A 21,032-nucleotide genomic window follows, 5' to 3' on the forward strand; every position below is an offset into this window, starting at 1 on the left:
AGGCTGACTCGGTGCTACATGAAAACCACTTTCCTTGGCTATTATCTTTCTCTGATTAAATAGTGATTTCATCGAATGTTTCTGACAATGTACCATCTCGGAAGAGAATTTGATTTGCTAGCTGAACCTGCTAAATGACACATGACGTAGCTTCAACTTTACCTAAATGTGCTTAGTATGCTGGTGGCTTCACCTTCAACAATTTAACTCCACTGGGGGAGACTGCTTTATTTCTCTCTGCCTCAATCTCCCAGTTGTGTGCAGTTCCACCCCTTAGCCAGCAGGGGGACAGCAAAGATGATGAGCAAGGCTCCCCGTCACGCCCCTATCGCCTGTAGCTGCAGCCACTCCCTGTAATGAAGCAGTGGCGCCTCTGCAGAGGACATCCCATAAAGCACTTCGGTGGCCGAACCTGCTACGTAATGGGAGGGCGGGCCAGAGCATCATATTGCTGCACACAGTCAAATCAATGATGAGACAGGCTGTAAAATAAGACTCCAGGGGCAGCACAGGAAAGCTTGACAAGGCTTTAACCTACTACACACTACGCTGTTGTACAGAGAGATAATTGATGAATTAATCTTCGGTTCAATCCAGACACCATATCGTATCCGCAATATTATAGTATAGCTTGCATACATAACATTGATGACTAACAAGGTGATGAAAATGTCCATCTAGATCAGTCAATCAATCAATCAATCAATTCATTAATTAATGAAGGAAAATATGAAAAGAAAGCTTTTAAATAGAATCTGGTTTCTCTGAAAGAACTGCCATGCCTATTATGCTGGTAAAGAGAGAGACCTCGGTTATAAACACACTCTCTCCTAGTTCTTGTGACACTTTTGGTGAATGCACCCCTGTTTAGAAAATAAGAGATGGGATAAAGGCGCGTGTCCCATTTCCAGATGTGGCCCCCCACGCGCCTGTCCTGGCCTGGTGACAGAGAGGCCAGAGGGGACCCAAAGGCCTGCCGGGTCCAGGGTTGGGAGGTGTCTCTGGTGTTGTGCTCAGGAACAAAGGAGGCTTGTTGAGAGGAATCTTACGGGTTGGATGAGAGCCTGCAACATTTAGCCGGTTGCCAGCTTTGTTTTAAAAAAAACCACTCACAAAATGTGTGCAGGTTTGCACGGCAGTGTGCAACCACATACACAAAAACAACGGCAAAAGCATACACATAAGTGCAATTTCTCTGTCGCTAGTTTGAAGTTTAACACAGTTTTAAACAGGAGTTGCAGTTGGGAGTTGGAGTTTAAAACCGTGTAAAACTCCACATTAACAACAATTTTAGATGTACATGTAAAATTGCTCCATAAACATGAACACGTGTGCACATACACAGACACACGCACAACCACATGTGCACACAGACACACACACACACAGAAACATGTACATGTGCACACATTCACACACACAAACAATCACATGTGCACAAAAAACAACCACACTTGCACGTCACGTACACACACACACACACACACACACACACTCACTCACTCACTCACACACACAACCACATATGCACACAGACACACGCAAATGCATTGAAGGAATCTGATGTCTTCCTCATTCCTCAACTCTGCATTTCCAGGTGATACTTTATCTGTGCCTCCATCATGAATGGCTGTCCATCTCTGGTGTTGCTCCCCACCCTTTTGTTTATCTCCAGGAAGCACCGTTGCATTTCAAAGAAACAAACAAAACACAAGGCCCATAAAAAAACGTTTAGGACCCGGCCTGCTTGCACGCCGGACTTGGCCGCGCTCGGTTACGCCCTTTGACCTTTGCGCTCCGACCCCTTCTGCCATCAGCATCTTGCAGGACATCCATCTTTGAGCAGGAAATGTGTTTACAACTCCCACCTCAGACGTTAAAACTTCAGCAAGGCAGGAGGTCTTGAGTTGCTGCTCCTGTCATCTCAAAGCCACATCCATTTAGAAGTCATTTCGGCCCGCGGTCGCACATATCATGTTCATGGCGCTTCCACTTTTTTTTCCACCCGAACAAAGTCTTGTCACCTCGGGCCCAGCCGGGAGCAGGCAATTTACGACGCGAGCCGTATTCATTGGAGGAGAGGTTTTAAAAGGGCCATCCATAATTCCAGTTTAGTGGTCCCTTTGTGGCCGCGGGGAGAGCACAGGCTGTGACAGCTCTGAGGCTGGGTCACAGAAAGTGCCTCAGCGGGAGTCGGGCTGCTGATCCAACACTCAAAAGCGCCGAGGTTAAATATGTGAGAATATCGTAGAGCCCCACTGCTAGCAATGGAGAAGAATGTCTAGAGCAACAGTCAAACAGTCAAACCTTGACTTTCGCATAAAATGAACAGTCGTTTTTAGTACTTGTGGCTGACATTATTACCGCTATGCTCTTTAAATACCTGTACCCAAATCTTTTAATACATATTTTATTTTTGTTATGATAATATAATTCCAAACTACAGTTTAATGGTTAATGGTTAGGAAAAGCAACAGAACGGTGTGTGTCTGCAGCTGTGTTAAAGATGGCCGGGGGAACACAAGCGTAAGATGAAAGGGTTTGATCAAAGGACAAGGGCCTTTGGTTTCATCCTTTTCTTCTCTCTCTCCTCCCTCCCCCTCTGCCCCCACCTCCACGATGGCTCCACAGGTGGCATCCTAATCTCCACTCCACTGGCATCATCTTCAGCTGAAGCGAATCTGTTCAAACATGCCCCCACACTCCCTCCCCTCCAATTCCCAAATGTAGCAGATTTGTCGCCCCCTGCTGGTCATCTGGGAGAAAGAAAAAAACAACCTTCATTGCTGATTGCTCGTGCTGGGTGCCTCACAGTGGCTGCCAAAAAAGGCCCAGTATCGCGTCTGTGATCGCTCAGCCTCTTGGCCATACATTTTGGACCGCGTTGAAAAGTAAATGAATTAGACCCATACATCACGCTCCACTGGAGTTTTGTGTTCTTTTTCCCGCTCGTTTGGCACCATCAGCTCTTCAACTCTTCGACGTTTCACCCCAGAGCAACTCGCAGTGACTCGACTCAGAGCAGACATAACATCTCTGAGCGTGTTCACAAGCACGGTGTGATACCTTGTTTTTACACCCTTGTTTGTCCTGAGTGGATTGCCAGGGCAGGTAGAGCTCCCCACATGAGGGAAAAGCATATACGAGTCTCTAGGCCCCTCTGACACACTCGAGTAACACGGACCTCCACGCCTGCAACCTTTCAGGGGGGAGAGAGAAAAAAACAACCCACCCTGAGCCAGTTGTTTCCTTATGACCAGGAGAGAAGGAGAACAAGAGAAAACATTTTTCTTTTTAAAAAACACCATTCAATCACTTCCAGTCGGTAGGGCTCGTATGTCCGCGAGTCTCTCAACCCGTCGCTCCGGCCCGTGAGCCTCAGTCCGTACAGGAGCTGATGAACCAGAGCGGAGAGAATAATTAAAGGGCTCGTTGCCACAGTAACACATGCTATAGTAAACAATAACGCCTATACTGTTTCAAGTAAAACACTGACTCACGCTCAAGTCAAACATCAGGGCGACATTACTCTCCGCACTCTCTCACACCCGCCACTGCCAACAAACCGGGGGCTCCCAAATATTTGAGCGCTTCGACAATGATATGTATGGGAAACCAGAGGCTGAGAAAGGAGAACGGAAAGGGAGAGTGAGGGAGAAAGAGATTGTCACTACAAGTAGGGCATTTTCACTTGTTCCTTACACACCCAAATCCCAGCGGCTCAACATACATGTGTCCCACACCAGTACACACACGTGCTAACCCCCCCCCCCCCCCCCCACCACACACACACACACACACACACACCCCAGCCCAGCTCCATCTCCCCCTCTGCTTACATACATCCCTTTCCTGAGTGCCTGAGGAAAAGAGGGAGAAGAGAGAGGTGATAAGACCATCTGAAATTCCGTTGACCTGCCAAGAGAAATGCGCTGCTTCCTCGACGGCCCTGATTGCCGAGCGGCTGCAGGGGGAGTGTGGAGGGGACAGTGTGTGTAGCAGCCCGGGCTCAGCGCCTCCTCGGTGCCTCCTCGACTCGGACGAGGGCCGGGAGCTGCGCACGCGCGCGCTCAGCTCGGCTCATTGTTCCAGGCCCCCGCGACCTTTCCACGGAGGGGGAACCGGCTCGGGGCGGGTGGGAGGTTCATTTCCGAGGATTGTTGGAGGGCTTTGAAACCATTAGACAGAGAGGGAGAGAATGGAGGTGTGTGTGTGTGTGTGTGTGTGTGTGTGTGTGAGTCTCTCTGTGTGTGAGTGTGTGTGTGAGAGTCTGAGTGTATGTGAGTCTGAGTGTGTGTGTGACTGTGAGTGTGTGTGCCTGTGAGTGTATGTGTGTGTGTTTGTTTGTTTGTTTGTGTGTCTATGTGACTGAAAGTATGTGAGTCTGTGTGTGTGTGTGTGTGTGTATGTGTGTATGTGACTGTTAGTGTCTGTGCGTGCGTGTGTGTGTGTGTGTGTGTGTATGTGACTGTTAGTAAGTGTGAGTGTGTGTGACTGTGAGTGTATCTGTGTGTGTGAGTGTGTGTTTGGGGGCGGGAATGGCTAAGAGGGATGGGGGGCCTAAAAGGGGAGGGGTCTCCATGTCTGAAAGGAGGGAAGTGATGAAGAGAGGGTGGGCTTTTCTCTTTTTTTTGGGACGATGGGGGGCGGGGAGTTTCCAGCAAGCTGTCTGAAGCAACTGCTTTAAAACAAATAGCCATCCCACTCACTCGGAGGCTTCAGATGTTTTGGCAGCTAGCGGCTGGAAGTGTCGGAAGGAACAGGAACGGGACCAGACACACACACACACACACTCACGCGCGCAGGATGACAGCGGTCGGGGAGCTGGTGCTCTTGCTGGGGCTGCTGCTGGCAGCGCACTGCGACGTGCGCGCCAGGGACCCCGAGCTGGAGGAGGAGGAGGAGGAGGCCACGGCGGGGGACTCCTACGGGGGACGGGCCGGCTGGGACCGGGGGGTCCCTTTCGCGGGGGGGTATGGGGGGCACCACCACCCCGCCACCAGGGGGCACGGAGCGGTGGATCTCCCCGGGGGGGCGGCACGCCATCACCCGAGGGACCAGCGGCAGGCTCACGCCATGGGCCACGGGCAGCAGCAGCAGCAGCAGCAGCAGCACCCCCTGGGCCAGCAGGAGGACACGCCCGCAGGGGATGGGGGCACCGGGCCCCAGGGCATACCGGCCCGCACCGGGTGAGTGTTTGTGGTCTCTTTTATCATGCCAGGCCAGATGTGGGACTTCCCTCTCCATGCTTTGCTCGTGTAGACACGCACACACACTCACACATACACACACACACACACACACACACATTATTTCCTCTCTCATTCAGAACTTGAAGAGAACACCCACCTGAGCAAGCTCGCAAAACACGCACACACACACACACACACACTCTCATACACACTCTCACACACACCGGTTAGCTCGCAAACACTCTCACTAATTAAAGCAGAGATTCCAAATTTATATGTTTTGGATCTCATTATTTTCCTTGGAGAGCCACCCAGGTTGAAGCACTTCAACCCCACATAAACTCAGCGCCATAAAGAAAAGCACTCTCACAAATACACAGCGTCTCTCCCCCCCTGGTTCTCCTGCTCTTTTCCGTCAGCACTGTCAACTCCCTCTGACCCTTTCGGCATGCGCTGCTCTCTTTCTCTCCCTCTTTCTCTCTCTCTTTCTCCCCCCCCCCCCCCCTTCACTTCACTCTCTCTTTCTCTCTTGCTCCGCTATCTCTGTAATCTCTTCTGTAATCACCACTAAGCTGATGGAAAAGCCAAACAAGAGCCCCAGTCTCAGACGGCAAGCGTTTATGTATCTACCCCGACTCTCGTACACAAACGCGGCGCTCGCTGCCTGGCCCCTGCCCCCCCCTGCTCTGCTTATTGGCACTGGACCGGGGTCCCCTGGCTAGCGCCGGTGTCATAGGAGCGCACATGTTTTCCTTTACGCGCTACTAATCAATAGTAATTCATCTTAATTGTTCCGGAAAAAAACTTGGGGAGCCCATTAGGTTTCCTGTACTTTTATGCGAGCTGACCCGGTGGGTTACGCTGGCACGGTTTTGATCTTCTTTTCAAGCGAGGAGCAAGGTTCATAGGGGGACTCGTCACGAACTTCAACCAAGATGCATACGTTACACCCCCTAAATTGGCCACTCACCGCTGCCCCGATACCCCGATAATGTGGGCCCAGGGGAGTCGTTCCCGGGGACGGAGCCATTTGTTTTTCTTCTTTTTTTTTCTCTTTTCTTTTTAAAGAGAAGCCACTTCAGAAGTCCTCCAAATGGGCTTTTTGTTCGAACAGGAAAGAGGAGGGAGGGAGGGAGGGTGCAGACCCTTTCCTCTGCCGTGCCACCATGGTGAAGGTAATAGGGAGCACATTGCGAGGGATGGAGAGAGAGTGAGATGGTGATAACTGGTGTTGTGGGCTGTGCGAGGAGGAGGTAAGAGGGTTCACACACACACTCACTCACTCACACACACACGCACACACACACAACGTGAGCCAACATGAACCTGAGTAAACACAAGATGTGGTTTTGTTGAGGTTACCTCACTGCTGCTCACGGTTCAGGTGATTGAATGACACACGCACGCACATACACACACAGACACACACAGACACACACACACACACACACACACACACACACACACACACACACACACACATAAAGCACCCACTGATATTCACACACTCTCAAACACACACACACACACACACACACACACACACCTGGGTTGGAAGCATAGAACTGGCTTGGAGAGATTTAATTCAGTTGTAAAAGGCGTCCAGTGGTGTGGAACAGGGCCTTGTTAAACAACAGGTGGAGGCCAGGGAGAAGAGGAGAGCTTGACGGGAATGTGGACGTGAATGTGGGTCTTTTGATTGACGTGACGTGAGGCTTTGGCACGAAGCTGAAGTGGGCAGCTGAGGGGCCAGGGGAGAACTCCAAAACACACTCCCCAAAAAGGCTCCAGAAAATAGGCTTAGTGTGAATGCGAAGGGGGGAGTTCAAGAGGTTGGGGGGGTTGGATAAGCAGACAATCCTACCTGCACATTGACTGTGTTGTTCAGTGCATCATAAAGCAATCCAACTGAAGTGAAGGATATTTAGGAGATGGAGTTTAAGTACATATATATCTACACATATGTCCACCACTAAGATTTTGTGCAGCCATTTCAAACAGCATCTCAGCACGAATCAGTGGACTAGAGAGAGAACATTAAAAAGGATTAAGAGTTCCAAATCCTGTCTGCCCGTCTGCATGCACCCCCTGGAAGTGCCTCATGGGTACCGGCTGTCTGGCCGGCCGCTCTAGCCCAGCAGGGGGCCTCGCCTGTGGGGTCTGCTGATTGCATCTCTCTGCTCCGGTTTCCAGAGCGGAAGCACCAGTCCCATCCGCCGCCGCCACCACCAACCGTCCGTCCTTTTGCGCTGTCCCACCCTGCCTCCCCCGATCCCAGGGACAGCAGGCATGGGGGCACTCCCTCCTATCGCCGCCATCTGATCGCTCTGTGGCTTCCTCCCCTCATTCTCCCTCTGTTGGTATCTCCCTCTCATGCCTTTGTTTCCGTTGCCTGGATCCTGCTAATGTCCCTCATGTTGACATTATTCTTTCACACACACACACACACACACACACACACACACACATATCCACTGCTTTCAGCTTTGTTTTGCTCTCTCTCTCTTTTTTTTTCTTTCTCTTTCTCTTGTTATTTATTTGGCATACAAGGCGCTTGGACATGGTTTTGTTTCTAAGTCCATGCTAAACTCCATGGTAAACAAGGTCTCAGACTAACTTTTGTCCAAAGCATTCTCCCCTCTGTTGTTGACTCCATTTTACGTGTCAGTATCAGTCATGGTGCTCTGTAGGGCCCAAGTGTCTTTGAACAGTGCCTAATACGCCAAAGCTTGGACTAAATGAAACATAACAGGACATAATGGGGTCTGTCTTATCTATCCCAGCTGTGGTGAGACGGCAGCAAGCAACTCCGAGCTTTTAGTCTGCGCCCAAGAAAAACAAAAAATCGTTTCTATTAATATTGACCTGTAATCCATTTCGAGACAGGGAGGCTTAGGGGCGCAGTGATAAACTGGTTACATGGAAGTCTTCATAACCCCGAACTGAGAGGAAGAAGCTCCCCTCCTCCCTCTCCCTCCCTCTGTCTCTCTGTCTCTCTGTCTTTCTCTCTCTCCCTCTCTCTCTCTCTCATTCCCAGCCTCCATGGACGAGCAATCCATCTTGGATGCTCACTTATTACTGAAACAGCTCCTTCCACAGGTCGTTCAGCTCCATGTTATGCTTTGCTGAGAACTTATCGAGCGTCCAACACAAACAGCCTTTGAGGTCGGTGAATGCACAGGGGCTGGAGACAGACCGGGAGCGTTGACATGAAGGGTGGAGTGGGGGGGGGGGTGGAGGGGCGGGGGGTGCGGAGAGGGTGTGCAGTAGCGGAAACAGCCGGAAGGTCAGAGGTTTGGTGCACGCATAGAGACAGCCGTGAGCACGCGTCCTGGGAGAGGGTCCGAGGATGAGGGGGCGGGGGGTGAAGAAATGGAAATTATTACCATGAATATGTAAACAACAACAAAGTGAAAAAGAAACATTTGAGAAGAAGGAGAATGAGGGTGATAGAGAGAGAGTGAGAAACAACAGGGAAATATGCAAAGGAAGAGAGAGAAGACGGAGATATATCAATCACTATATGACAGAGAAACTCTAAGAGCAGAGGAAGGGTGAAGGAGTGTCCTCTTCCTTCCTCTGAGGAGCTGGGTATGGCTGCTGCTGCTGCTGCTGCTACTGGGGCTGGTATTGGAGAATGGGGCTTGCTGGGGTGATGGAGGTGGGGTGGGGGAGCCGGGCATTGTGTTCTGACATGGGGATGTCCCCTCATGATGTCTGTGGAGGCAGGAAGTGACACGGGGAGGATGGAGGATGTGACACGGGGAAACTCTGAGAGGATGCACGGCTATCACGAGGGCAGTCCTGGAGGGCGGAGTGGGTGGCTGGCTGGCGGGGGTCATCGGAGAGGCATGTGGGAGCCTGGCAGGACAGTCCACTGGCAGGGATCTCCAGATAACACACACACATACGTCAAGAGATGACAGACTCCCGTTGCCGTGTAGATATGCTCAATGTAAACACGCGGCTCAGCCTATGGGAAGAGGCCGCAGTCTGCTGAGAGCAGGACGTTGTTGCATCAGAGCACTGGTGCATTGCTCTGGAGAGCATCTCCGATATTTCCACCCGTTTGAACCTCAACGCTTGAAAAGAAAAGAAGATAAACAGATTGAGTAACGCTCAACATGTGTGTTTTAGGATGTTTGCATTCCACTGGAAGGGTTTGGGTCCTTCGGTAAATAAGGGGACAGAGGTCTTGCGCAAGCTGGTCGCATTTGTGCCAAGAGGCATCATCCCCCCCAGTCAGGACATTTTTTTTGGAAGATTGTGGTTTAGGCGTCATCGCCGGAGATTTGTGTTTAGTCTATGAGGGCCACAGAAAGTGTGTGAGATCTGGGGGTGGAAGGGCTCGTTGTATACGCGGGGGATGAGCTGTATCTCAGCTTTCTCTGTAATTTGTAACACATTATCAAGGCTGGCAAGGTCGCTTGTGGTGTTTTTTTTATCAGCCTCACTTCATTCATCACATGTTCACCCAACTTTAAGTGAAGTGAAGAAATGTCCTCATCTTGAAAGCAACTGGGCCACTCAGCACAGGAAGTACACTACCTCAGTCTTTGCCACTTTCTCCAAACAAAAAGCTGTACGAACAAATGGCCAAAGTTTCCCACCATTGTCTTGCATTACATATTTGCTGGCTTGCCTTTTCACAGTCCAACCCCGTTGCTAAGGGACACTTGAATCCGAGGCGAGCCCCGAACATTAAAGTTGCATGTTTCCACGTGTGTGTTCGGTGTGTCTGTGTGCGTGTACCAGCTGTACCTTGACTCGTCGCAGGGGGTCTGTTTGGGCTGGAACTTGAGGACAAAGTCAAGCAGCCAAACACAATCTATTCTTGTCCACAGGGGCTGGAGAGTGGAGGTGCACTTAGCCAAACCCAGCCAGGGAGATGAAACAGCCTGGTGTGTGTGTGCGGAGGAGGAGGAGGACTCAGCAGCATAAGCCTGTCTGGAAACAGTCAGAGTTGGATAGATGGGAGGGAAAATAAATAAATAGACAGACAGAAAGGGAGTGAGAGAGAGAGAGAGAAAGAGAGAGAGAAGGGAGGAGGAAGACGTAATTATTTCACTCGCTTAGCCACTCACACAAAATCCTGATGAAGGTACGCAGCCCACACCAAATCAATTAACCCCCGTGACCGGTGACACAACGCAACTGGCTCCGTAACAGCACAACAGCCTCCTGTGCCTCCTGTGGGGCGTCAGGGCCTCTGGCTGAAGATGACAGACGGGCCGCACCTTGCCCTGCTCGGCCCGACCCATGAGTCAGTGGGCCAGCGGCGTGTTCCAGCTAAAACACCAAACATCGGAGACCCCCGCGCTCACTCCGAGCAGCACCACACGCCTCCCCCCAACACCCCAGCGCATACGTCACCCTTGGGGCGCCCAGGCGAGACCTGGGAAGACCTGGGGAGCCCGCTATCCCCCCAATTACTCCCTGACTTCTCGCTCTCTGATTCATTGGTTCTGTTTTAGGAGAGACTAAAGCAAACAAATGACCCCCAGACAGCCTTCCCAAATTACTCAAACAACTCAAACTTCCCTCCTTTTGCTCTCCCACTTAAGATACGTCCACGGTGCTTTTAAGTGAAAACAATCTCCTTCCAGACACGTTTTTTGGCCTCACACAAGAAATAATCTCTGTCCATACTGCATCTCTGAAAACATGTATCAGATTACCCCCACTGACCATACGGTTTGTTTACATTTATGTTAATGCTACATGAACCCATCAGGCCTACATGCTTCCAGACACTTACATTTGAACTTGCTGCGAGCTGTGGCAGATGTGGGGGCCACGGATTGGAATTCAAACCCCCTTCTGCTCACCTGCATCCCAGAACCACCTTGGTCAGGCGAGATGACCTCACCTCAGCGGTGCAGCGACCCCCAAACTCGCTCTCCTTCGTCTCCATTACGGGCAGACAGCTAGGCTGTGAGCCGGGGGTCTGGAGCAGGTTAACGCAGCTCAGGTTCTGAGTAGGACGCTTTGGACGTCTGGGCAAGGTCAGGGAAGGACACCTGGTGGGAAAACAACCTTCCACACCCACCACCCTCCTCCCCAAGAGGGGCCAAGAGATCAATCCGTCAGCGCCACCACCATGGTGGACGGCTGTTTTGTTGCCCTGTTGGCTTTGAGGAGTGTTGGTAAAGGAAGGAACTCCAGTGCCTTGCCTGTACCATGTCAGGAAGAGACAAGCCCAGCGGTTTGTGCCGGACTTGGCCAATGTGGGAAAAAGAAAAACAAACTCATGAATCAGGGATGTCGTAAACTATTAGGCAAACACAACAACAGTTGACTTGAGAAAATAAACAAATTGCTTCGGAGTCCGTTTTCATTACCACACAGACAAGAATTAAGCGGCTCCATTGTGTCCCCACTGTATGAGGAAATCGTGTCCTCTTGATAGGAGGCAGTCCAACATCTACCATATTTAAAAACACAGATAGTGACTTCATATCAATAAAATAACAAATAACTTCTTAGTTCATGTGAAAACAACACTTAGGACCTCAAATGGTGTTTTTCTGTCCTTTCCCCTTCAATAACCAAAGGGCAGTAGCATAGCAGTTGTAATCCTGGTTGTTTTTTAATACGATGATTTAATACCTGACCTTGAGATGTAACATGGAAAAAAGCATCAATCATGTAAGATATTTTAATACATTTATGATAATGGCAATATTTTAAAAGTGTTTGACATGATAAGCTGGCCTCTTTAGACCTCCCTAATATTCACAGATGTATATGTTAGAATCAAAGAAGCATATATATTGACCTAGAATAAGTAGGGTTACTGAGGTATCATTTTAAAAACAATGAGCTCTTTCCTGTGGTTAACATGACCAGGTCAAATGAAGGGTCTTCCTGTCTCCATGAGGTCCTCCGCATATGTAACCTTCTGCAGCAGGAATTCCTCAGTGAACGAGGAAGTCTGCCAGAGAGAAAGGTCTGAGCAAGGCACACTACAAAAGCTTCAAGACCCTCTGTTACAGCTGTATTGTGTCTGCTCACATGATGTATTCATTTGACAACTTCGATTATCTTGAATTTCCCTTTGGGGATCAATAAAGTATCTATCTATCTATCTATCTTATTTATCTGTCTATCTATCTATCTATCAACAATTTAAATTTAAGGCAACATGTGAAGACAACGTGTAGTGTTGTGTTGAGTGTGAGTGTCGAGTGAGACAGAACAGTGAACAAGTTCTGCTCTTACCTGTAATATGCTGCTATGATCGTTTCAGTAAATCTCATTTTAAAACCGTCTCCTTGTGTGCAGGAACTGGTGTGCGTATGTGCATCGGCGCGTGGTCACCATGGCGGTGTCCTGTGGGACGGAGAAGTACACCATCAAGTCCCAGAGCCCCTGCCCCAGCGGCTCGCCTGACTGCCAGATCATCATGTGAGGGCAACCGACTAGTCGCACATCCCCTCAGACACACACACACACACACACACACACACACACACACACACACACACACACACACACACACACACACACACACACACATACACACACACACACACACACACACACACACACACAAACGCACGCATACACACACACACACACACACACACACACACACAGAATCCCTTCTAAGTGACATGATTTGTCTTAGCAAGAATGTTCAACCTTCAAACCATAAACATGGACATTCATATACTGTATACACTGTACTATTAAAAAGAACAGCTCTAGTCTAGTAGGCAGTCGTGACCTACTGGTCAGGGGTTTCAGGCTGGTAACCGAAGGGTTGCTGGTTCGATTCTCGACCAGTAGGAAACAAGTGGGTTGGGGGGAGTGTTGAGCGATGCTCTCCCAAGCCCACATCCAAGTGTGTGCTTCACCTCACTAATTCACTAATTCCCTCATAGGATCAAAAGAGTATATATACTTATATACTTAAATAATGTTGGTCCTTCTTGAAATTGTTCTTCTGTGTGATGTACTCAAGTAAAATATGTTAGACCAAGTACAGGGCAAGTACACAAGACAAATTAATTCTTACATTGTACAGTGCCCAAGTTGCCCTATGTGGAGCTTTAGATGGCTGACAGGTACTACATGCTGCCTTTTAACCCTGTGGTGTGTGCAGGTACTACATGCTGCCTTTTAACCCTGTGTGGTGTGTGCAGGTACTACATGCTGCCTTTTAACCCTGTGGTGTGTGCAGGTATAAGCTCTCTACACGGCCGGTGTACCGGGAGAAGCAGAAGATCTTCACAGCCTTACTATGGCGCTGCTGCCCTGGCCATGGGGGAGAGAAATGTGAAGACTCAGGTATAAACACTCATACACACCTACACACATGGGGGCGCGCACACACACACACACACACACACACACACACAGAGAGGCAGAAATCCCCCTCTAAACACACTGCAAAACACAATGCCAAAATCATTCATCAGTGGCACACTGATCAAAGCCTGTTGTTTTGACACACCACACACAAGTCACAGGATGCGAGTCGGCACACACACAGCTAGCTCCGCAGCTAAGGCTCTTTCAGCCTGGAGATTTATATTTTCCAAGTGCTAATATAGACCAGACTTCCTGTGTGTGCACCAGCGCCATGCTTCCCTGGAGAGGTGCATACTGGGAAAGGCGTGTGTTTACAAAATCTCAGGCAAACCCAATATAAGTGAGCCCCCCCAACACACACACACACACACCCCTCCATCTTCTCTCTCTCTCACTCCTCTTTCGCCCTCTCTAGTTCCAGAGGACCATGTCGCGGACCCTCAGGCGCCCACTGTGGCAGGTAGAACCCATCCAGGAGATCCATGGACCCCCGCACACCATCCAGGTAGGCCCCTTGCCTGGACAGGAAGGCCAAACCCCTGCTTACCTTCGCCAGCTCTCTGGCTAATTAGGGAAGTAATGTGCGGGCCAGGAGTGAGCACGGACTGAGCCAGCAGGAGTGAGTGAATGTTTGTGTTCCAGCCTACTGGACTGTGGGAAGGTCATCACCTCCCCTGGGAGGCAGGAAAGGGTGTGTGTAAATGTGTGTATGTGTGTGTGTGTGTGTGTGTGTGTGTGTGTGTGTTTGTGCTGTCCATTGGAGGCATAAAGCAAGGCCACAAGTGGGGCGTCACTCATGATGGCTACCTCAAAAAAAAAAAAAAACATCACACGTCACAAACTCAAAAACAACACAAAAACATCACACGCACTCCGGACCAAACTAATGGCGAGTCCAGGCTGGCAGCTAAATACCAGGGCCCCTAAAAATAAACCCCTGGCCTTTTCCAAGCGGCTTCAGGACACAAACAAAAGCAGCCCGGGACAAAAGAGTAAATTCCCAAGCTGCTGACCAGCTCGCTCCAAGACCCTCCACGCCTCTTATTGACCGAGCTTCCCGAGGAGAAAGCTCCCAGATAATTAATCCTTCAGCTCCACTGGAGTCAAATAACCGCCGCAATACTCTCGCTTTCTTCCTCTTCATCTCTTCCTCTCATACATACACATAAGCCTATACACAATCATACACACACACACACACACACACACACTCAGGAATAAAGAAACCAGCCTTTTGCATAAGTTAAAAATGCTCCACTTGACTGCGTTTTCATTCCACTGTGTTAGCGCCAAACAAAATGGACTGAATGCAACACTGATTTCTTCAGGAAGCCTGGCAGTGCATTTAGTAATGTCTATAGCAGTGTAATTTACCATTGGTCACACATTTACATTTCAGTCATTCAGTCGACACTTTCATAGAAAATGACTTCCAGTACAGAGAGTCCATTGCCACTGATGTGTGTACGTTAGTGTGTGTGCTTCCATGGGTGTCAGACCCATCACTCTCCCAGCTGACCTACAGCAGTGCATTGAGTGTACTGTAGATCTCTTCTTTCCTTCTTTCAGGAACTCAAGGACACCCACAACTTCTCAGGGACCCGAACTGGGAACAGAATGACTTTGAGGTGTCGGGCAGTGAGCTGTACGAGGCCCGCGGGACGACAGCGGAGAACGACACGTCCGCTGACCTCACCTACGACTACCCACACAGCCCCCAAGACCACGCAGACCATGACCACAGTCAACATGCCCGAGGAGGTAGGCCAGCTGGAGAACACTAAACACACGTGTCGTGTCATATCAGATGTGCTGCTTCTACTGTAGGCTCTCCACATCCGAACACTCAGTAGCCAAACTATCAGAGTAAGCAGCCAAAGATGATGATTCATTTAAACATTTAAACTCAACACAAGAAATACAATACCTCCATCTTTGCCACTCTACGACCAAATTTTGCCCTCATTTCTCGCCATTGTCTTGCATTACATATTCTCTCTCTCTCTCTCTCTCTCTCTTGCTTTTTTACAGTGCAACCCCACTGCTAGAAGTGAATTTTCAATACATACATAATGTCCTGGTGGGGTGGCTATTAAGTGAGGGATAACAGCCGCCGAGGCGACTCATTATACGGAATTAATGACACGTCAGGGAGTTCCTTGCCTCTGTCTCGTCCATTACGTCTGAATAACGGGACACATCGGCTTCCTTATCCCTTACATAATGACCAGCGTTCTATACTCAATCCCTTACTTTAATAGCCACCCCTCCGGCCAACCAGAGAAGAGTATTTCTTCTCTCCGGGTGATAAGCATACATATAGAATAGATGGACGGATGGTTGGATAAATAGACGAATGTCCGATATATAGCTGTCTGGTGGGAAGGTGAACACAAGTAAATCTCTATCCTCCAAAATGCCTCGTGGATCAGTGAAAGCGCACAGTTCATCCATAGTCGGTCTCTCAAGAGTTGCACCTCTGACCCTCTTTAGTGCCTGGCTCTATCGGTAGACTTGTAGGGCCCACAACAGATCTTCCAGGAGATTATTACAGATTTTGTGCTGAACTGTTATCTTAAGTGACATAGAGCACTGCCAACTAGACAAATTGCTCCCGCAAACATAACATTAAGCTGTTAAAAAATGTATTTGAAAACATTCACTGATATGGCCGTTTTTAAGTTTTCCCACAACTCATTTAAACACGTTTTCAAAAATAGTTGACGTGGGAAGGTAAAATATACATACAAATCAAAATATTGGTGTGTGGGCTTCCGTCTACCCAACACGAGCTTCCAGAGATGTTATCAGCTGCAGTCTAGTCAGCAGTATGTTAGTCTCATCCACATCCTTAAACAGAGAGAGAGAGAGAGAGAGAAAGAGAGAGAGAGAGAGAGAGAGAAGGAGAGAGAGAGAGAGAGAGAGAGAGAGAGAGAGAGAGAGAGACAGGGACAGGGGTGGGGGCGGTGGGGGAGTTGTACGATTGAGAAGGCAGTAAATATCCCTGACCTGTGCTGGGGGGGCGGGGGGGTTGGAGGGGGGGGGGGATTGGAATCTACGGCAGGGAGCATTTCCACGCTCCCGCATGGACTCCTCCTCATCTCACTGTCCCGTGCTCTTCCGCCGATCCCTCACCCCTGCCTGCCACCCCCCCGGCCTCCATCGCCTTACCGCTTCCTCCACAGGAAATCCTCTCTTTCTTCTGGCCTGCAGAAAGAGCGCGGCCGTGCATTGTCCGCGTGGGAGCGTGATGTAAGGATGCTGTGGGAATGACAGAGGGGGTTCAGATATAGAGCCGTCCCCTCGCCTCTTGCATCCGCACATTGGAAGGTGACGCACGCTTCCTGGCCGGCGCGGCGGTGTAAATTTTGCCCCATTACGTTACACCGGCGGTCCAGCTATGTCCACTGAATACGTCACGCCACGCCGTCTCTGAAACTGAAAGCACTGAAAGAACAGTCAAATGTCACTGTGACCGCAGCTAATTAAACCATCACAGTGATGCTTTAATCCAACAAAGTACCGATTAGATGTTCAAAGCTGACCACACACGAGCTTCAGAAAGGGGAAGGGAGGAGGTGTAACGTTTTTGTAGATTTGGGTGATTTCTTACTGCTGCTCAGGGACCACCCTCCCACTGACCTTGTGGCCCTCTACGGGGACCAGAGAGGGAGCTGAGGACTGTAGGAGCCCCTGCTCATCTCCTGGTGGAAAGAAAACAACCGAGGACTGATAAAATGGCCCCTGGGTGGCCCCGACACACGCACACGCACACACACACACACACACACACACACACACACACGAACACGCACACACACACACACACACACACACACACACACACGAACACGCACACACACACACACACACACACACACAAACACACACACACGCACACACACAGACACACACACACACACACACACACACACACACACACACACACACACACACACACACACACACACACACACACACATTGCTGAGGGTAAGCAGACTCAGCATGCGGCACAAGCCGAGTCTGGATCCTGTCCAGATATCAGGAGAATGGCGTGTGGAAAATGGACAGAGGGCCGTGTGTCACGTTCTCTCTCACACACACACACACATATGCGTGGTCACACACAATCAGCACCACACACATGCTTATTCTCTGTTAAGGGCAGGACAAACACACATACAGGCACACACAAACATACTAGATTAAGCACCTAAACACACATATACTGTAGATACCGACACACACACACACACACACACACACACACACACACACACACACACACACACACACACACACACACACACATACACAGACACACACAGACACACACACAGGGAGCAAAAATGTTTCTCAACATGTGAAAAACAGATGCATACACATTTTAACAAACATCCTGTTTTTCCATCATATTGGAATGTGGTCCCAAACATATTCAATCACACAAGCTCAAACATTCATATACCAACCATGACTATGTACTGTATGTGCTTGCCTGTGTAGATACCTAGCCATATTCAGTCATGTACATTTCAGCACATGTTCACACCTACCACCACACAAAGCATTTAACACATTTCCAGCATATCCACAAATACGCACGCACGCACGCACACACACACACACACACACACACACACACACACACACACACACACACACACACACACACACACACACACACACACACACACACACACACACACACACACACACACACACACACACACACACACACACACACACACACACACACACACTCACACACACAAACATACAAATCCACCTAAATGGGTTCTGGTGTTCCTGTGAAAGCCCTAGGCTGATGGGAGATCATTTAAAAGCAGCTGAGGTCATGGCGGTAGCCTCTGGAGACATCCTACTTTCCAACATGAAATCACTGTGTGACCTGGCAAACAAACATGCACACAATCAAAGGAGGGAAAACTATGTATGGGGGTGGATGATGGCGGAATATTTCACATGATCTATTTTTGGGCTGTGACAAAGAAGTCCTTGTTTTATTTAACAATGACACCCTTTTTTCAGTGGACACAGAGCAACAACAATAACAAGATTAAATCTGAATTAATCTTGAATGTTCAGATACACTGTATTTTTTTTCATTTCTTGGGTCATTATTCAAACACCATCAAGATTATGCTGCATTTATACAGAAAGCCTTACTCCAGGGTATTCTCTTGTTACAAACAGGCAATAGAGATTGTTCTCAAATTGTCTCCAAGGGCCCCTCACTAAATGTATATTTATATATGTATGTAATACATAAATATGATCTAAATATTATCTCTATGATGATACATTAATGCATGGTGGAGCAGTTGTGACAATCAGTTGACCTGTGTTTGGATTCCCAAACCTGCCCCAAAACTTCCCAGCATTCCATCTGGGCCATCTTCTGAACTGTAGTCTTCGACGCTATACAGAAACACTATGCTTAACCACTCCCAAACTGATAAGTTGTGTTTTTCTACATACACCTCTGAGTCCTCGTTTCTGTGTTTTTGTGACCCTCAGGCCCCGTAGATGTGAACCTGCCCAATCCCCACTCCCCTGGCCTTGTGGCCCTTCCTCACATAGTTTCCATGGTGATGGCGCAGCTTCAGCCCACCTTGGACGGCTTCAACAACGCCTTGGGCCGCCTCTCCCAGGAGGTGGGGGGCCTGTCCCGCGACGTAGCCGCCCTCAAGCTCCGACAAGAGGAGGTGAGGGAGAGGGGAGGAGGGGACCCCGATCACGATCACGATCACGATCACGACACCCTGGGCCACGGAGTCGAGGAAACGCAAGAGGGGCAGGAGTACGCAACGAGTCGCTATGAGTTCCTGGAGGGGAAGCTGGAGGAGAGCTTCCAGCAGATCATCGAGCTGCAGAGGCAGCTGGACGACAGGCTGCACTCCCAGCATACAATGCTTCTCTACAACCTGACCATCTTCAAGACAGACATCGATTCCAAGATCAAGCGACAGCAGAAGAATTTACAGGTGTGGCCCCACAAACCATCTCTGATAGTAGCAAAGCATACTATTCTGTATCTGAGAATAGTGAACTGATTTTGTAAATTATAGATTCCAAATGTCCAAGTTTAGCATAAGGGAATAAGGAAATAGGGAAACATTTTTTTAGCAATCTCAACAATGTTTTAAGCCCGGATAAAGACCAAAGCTGGTTAAAACATGCTATTTTAATGTATCCTTCCTCATCACATACTTTATCTAGAGTGCCTGGATTACATTAATTCCACAATTTCCCACGCGCGCCCAATATACTTTTGTTATTTGTGTGCCATGAGCTGCTAGTCATCTGTTTTTAAGTCTGAGTCAGAGTTGACCCCAGATGCTTATGTACTGACTATAACCCAGTCTGTGATTTCCTTTGTAACACACACGTCCTGGGAGACTCCTTTTTTGGACTGCATTATTAGCTGTGACCAACTGATTATCATTAACAATTAGTCACTTCCTTTTGCCTCCCATGTGTATTCCATAGCTGAATCTCCAGGCCCTGAACTCCTCTATCTCAGAGCTGAGGCAGACCCAGGAACGCCAAGAGGAGGAAATACAGCGAACCTGGGACACACCCATCGAGAGACCGCTCGTCCCCGCTCCGGGCCGGCCGCCCAGCACGGACCCGTCCCACATCTGGGACGCCATCGCCCGTCTGGACGAGCAGGTGGTGAATAACACGGTGAGGGTGGACGCTTTGAGCGAGGCGACGGACAAGGGCATCGCCAGCCTGCAGAGCGGCCTCCAGGGGCTGGACGAGAAGATCGACGACACGGGCCGCAGGAGCCAGATCCAGTTCATGGAGACGGGTCTCGAGGTGGACGCCGCGCGGGCGGTGGTGCTCCAGCGGGTGGAGGAGCTGGCCAGCAACCTGACCCAACAAGGCCAAAAGGTGCAGGAGAACGAGAACGACGTGGACTATTTGTTCAAGCAGTTCTACCTTAACGTCAGCTCAGGCAGCGGGGGCTGCGACTGCCAGGCCTTGCTCTCCAATCTGGAAGGAGCCATTAACACCGTCAGCACGATAGCCAACGAGAACCGGAAGGCCCTGAACGATGAACACTCCAAGCCAGAGGGCTGGGATGACTGGATGCCATCCGTGGAGGACCTCAAGCGAGGGCTGAGTTATGTGCAAAACGCGCTCGCCTTTGAGCAGGAGAGAACCCGGGCCCTGAATTTCAACGTGTCCGCGCTGCAAGCCACACTCATGGCCAGCCAGCAGGACATCCAGGCCCTCCAGAACAAGGAGGACAAGAAGGAAGCCAGGGTCCAGCGCCTCCAAAGCTCCTTCAACTCCCTCCTGATGGACTCCACCCGTCACGCCGAGGTCTTGGAGGTGGTGCTGGGCATGGAGGTGCTGGAGTTCTCCAAGCTGCCCAAGGACAAGCAGAATGAAAACTCCATGCCGGCGACCAGAAAGTTGATCCACGATTTGAAGGAGCGACTCGCGTCGGCTCCAGAGACTGAGGCAGCGGACCAGCCCTCGGCGCTGAT

The 21,032-nt window shown here is 49.7% G+C and overlaps 1 protein-coding gene across 1 annotated transcript in view; it reads left to right on the plus strand.

The window, feature by feature from the left end:
* The first annotated feature begins 5,019 nt into the window (after positions 1 to 5,019).
* Positions 5,020 to 21,032, plus strand: part of mmrn2a (multimerin 2a) — a 20,281-nt gene continuing 4,268 nt past the window's right edge. Inside the window, exons 1-7 of the mRNA XM_062519657.1 lie at positions 5,020 to 5,189; positions 12,477 to 12,599; positions 13,378 to 13,484; positions 13,924 to 14,013; positions 15,078 to 15,269; positions 19,051 to 19,517; positions 20,023 to 21,032. The exon at positions 20,023 to 21,032 is cut by the window's right edge and continues 452 nt beyond it. Of these exons, the coding sequence (XP_062375641.1) occupies positions 5,077 to 5,189; positions 12,477 to 12,599; positions 13,378 to 13,484; positions 13,924 to 14,013; positions 15,078 to 15,269; positions 19,051 to 19,517; positions 20,023 to 21,032 (2,102 nt within the window). The 5' untranslated portion in view covers positions 5,020 to 5,076. The remainder of the gene's footprint in view (positions 5,190 to 12,476; positions 12,600 to 13,377; positions 13,485 to 13,923; positions 14,014 to 15,077; positions 15,270 to 19,050; positions 19,518 to 20,022) is intronic.

This window comes from Sardina pilchardus, chromosome 18 (assembly GCF_963854185.1).
Source record: "Sardina pilchardus chromosome 18, fSarPil1.1, whole genome shotgun sequence".
Lineage (NCBI taxonomy): Eukaryota > Metazoa > Chordata > Actinopteri > Clupeiformes > Clupeidae > Sardina > Sardina pilchardus.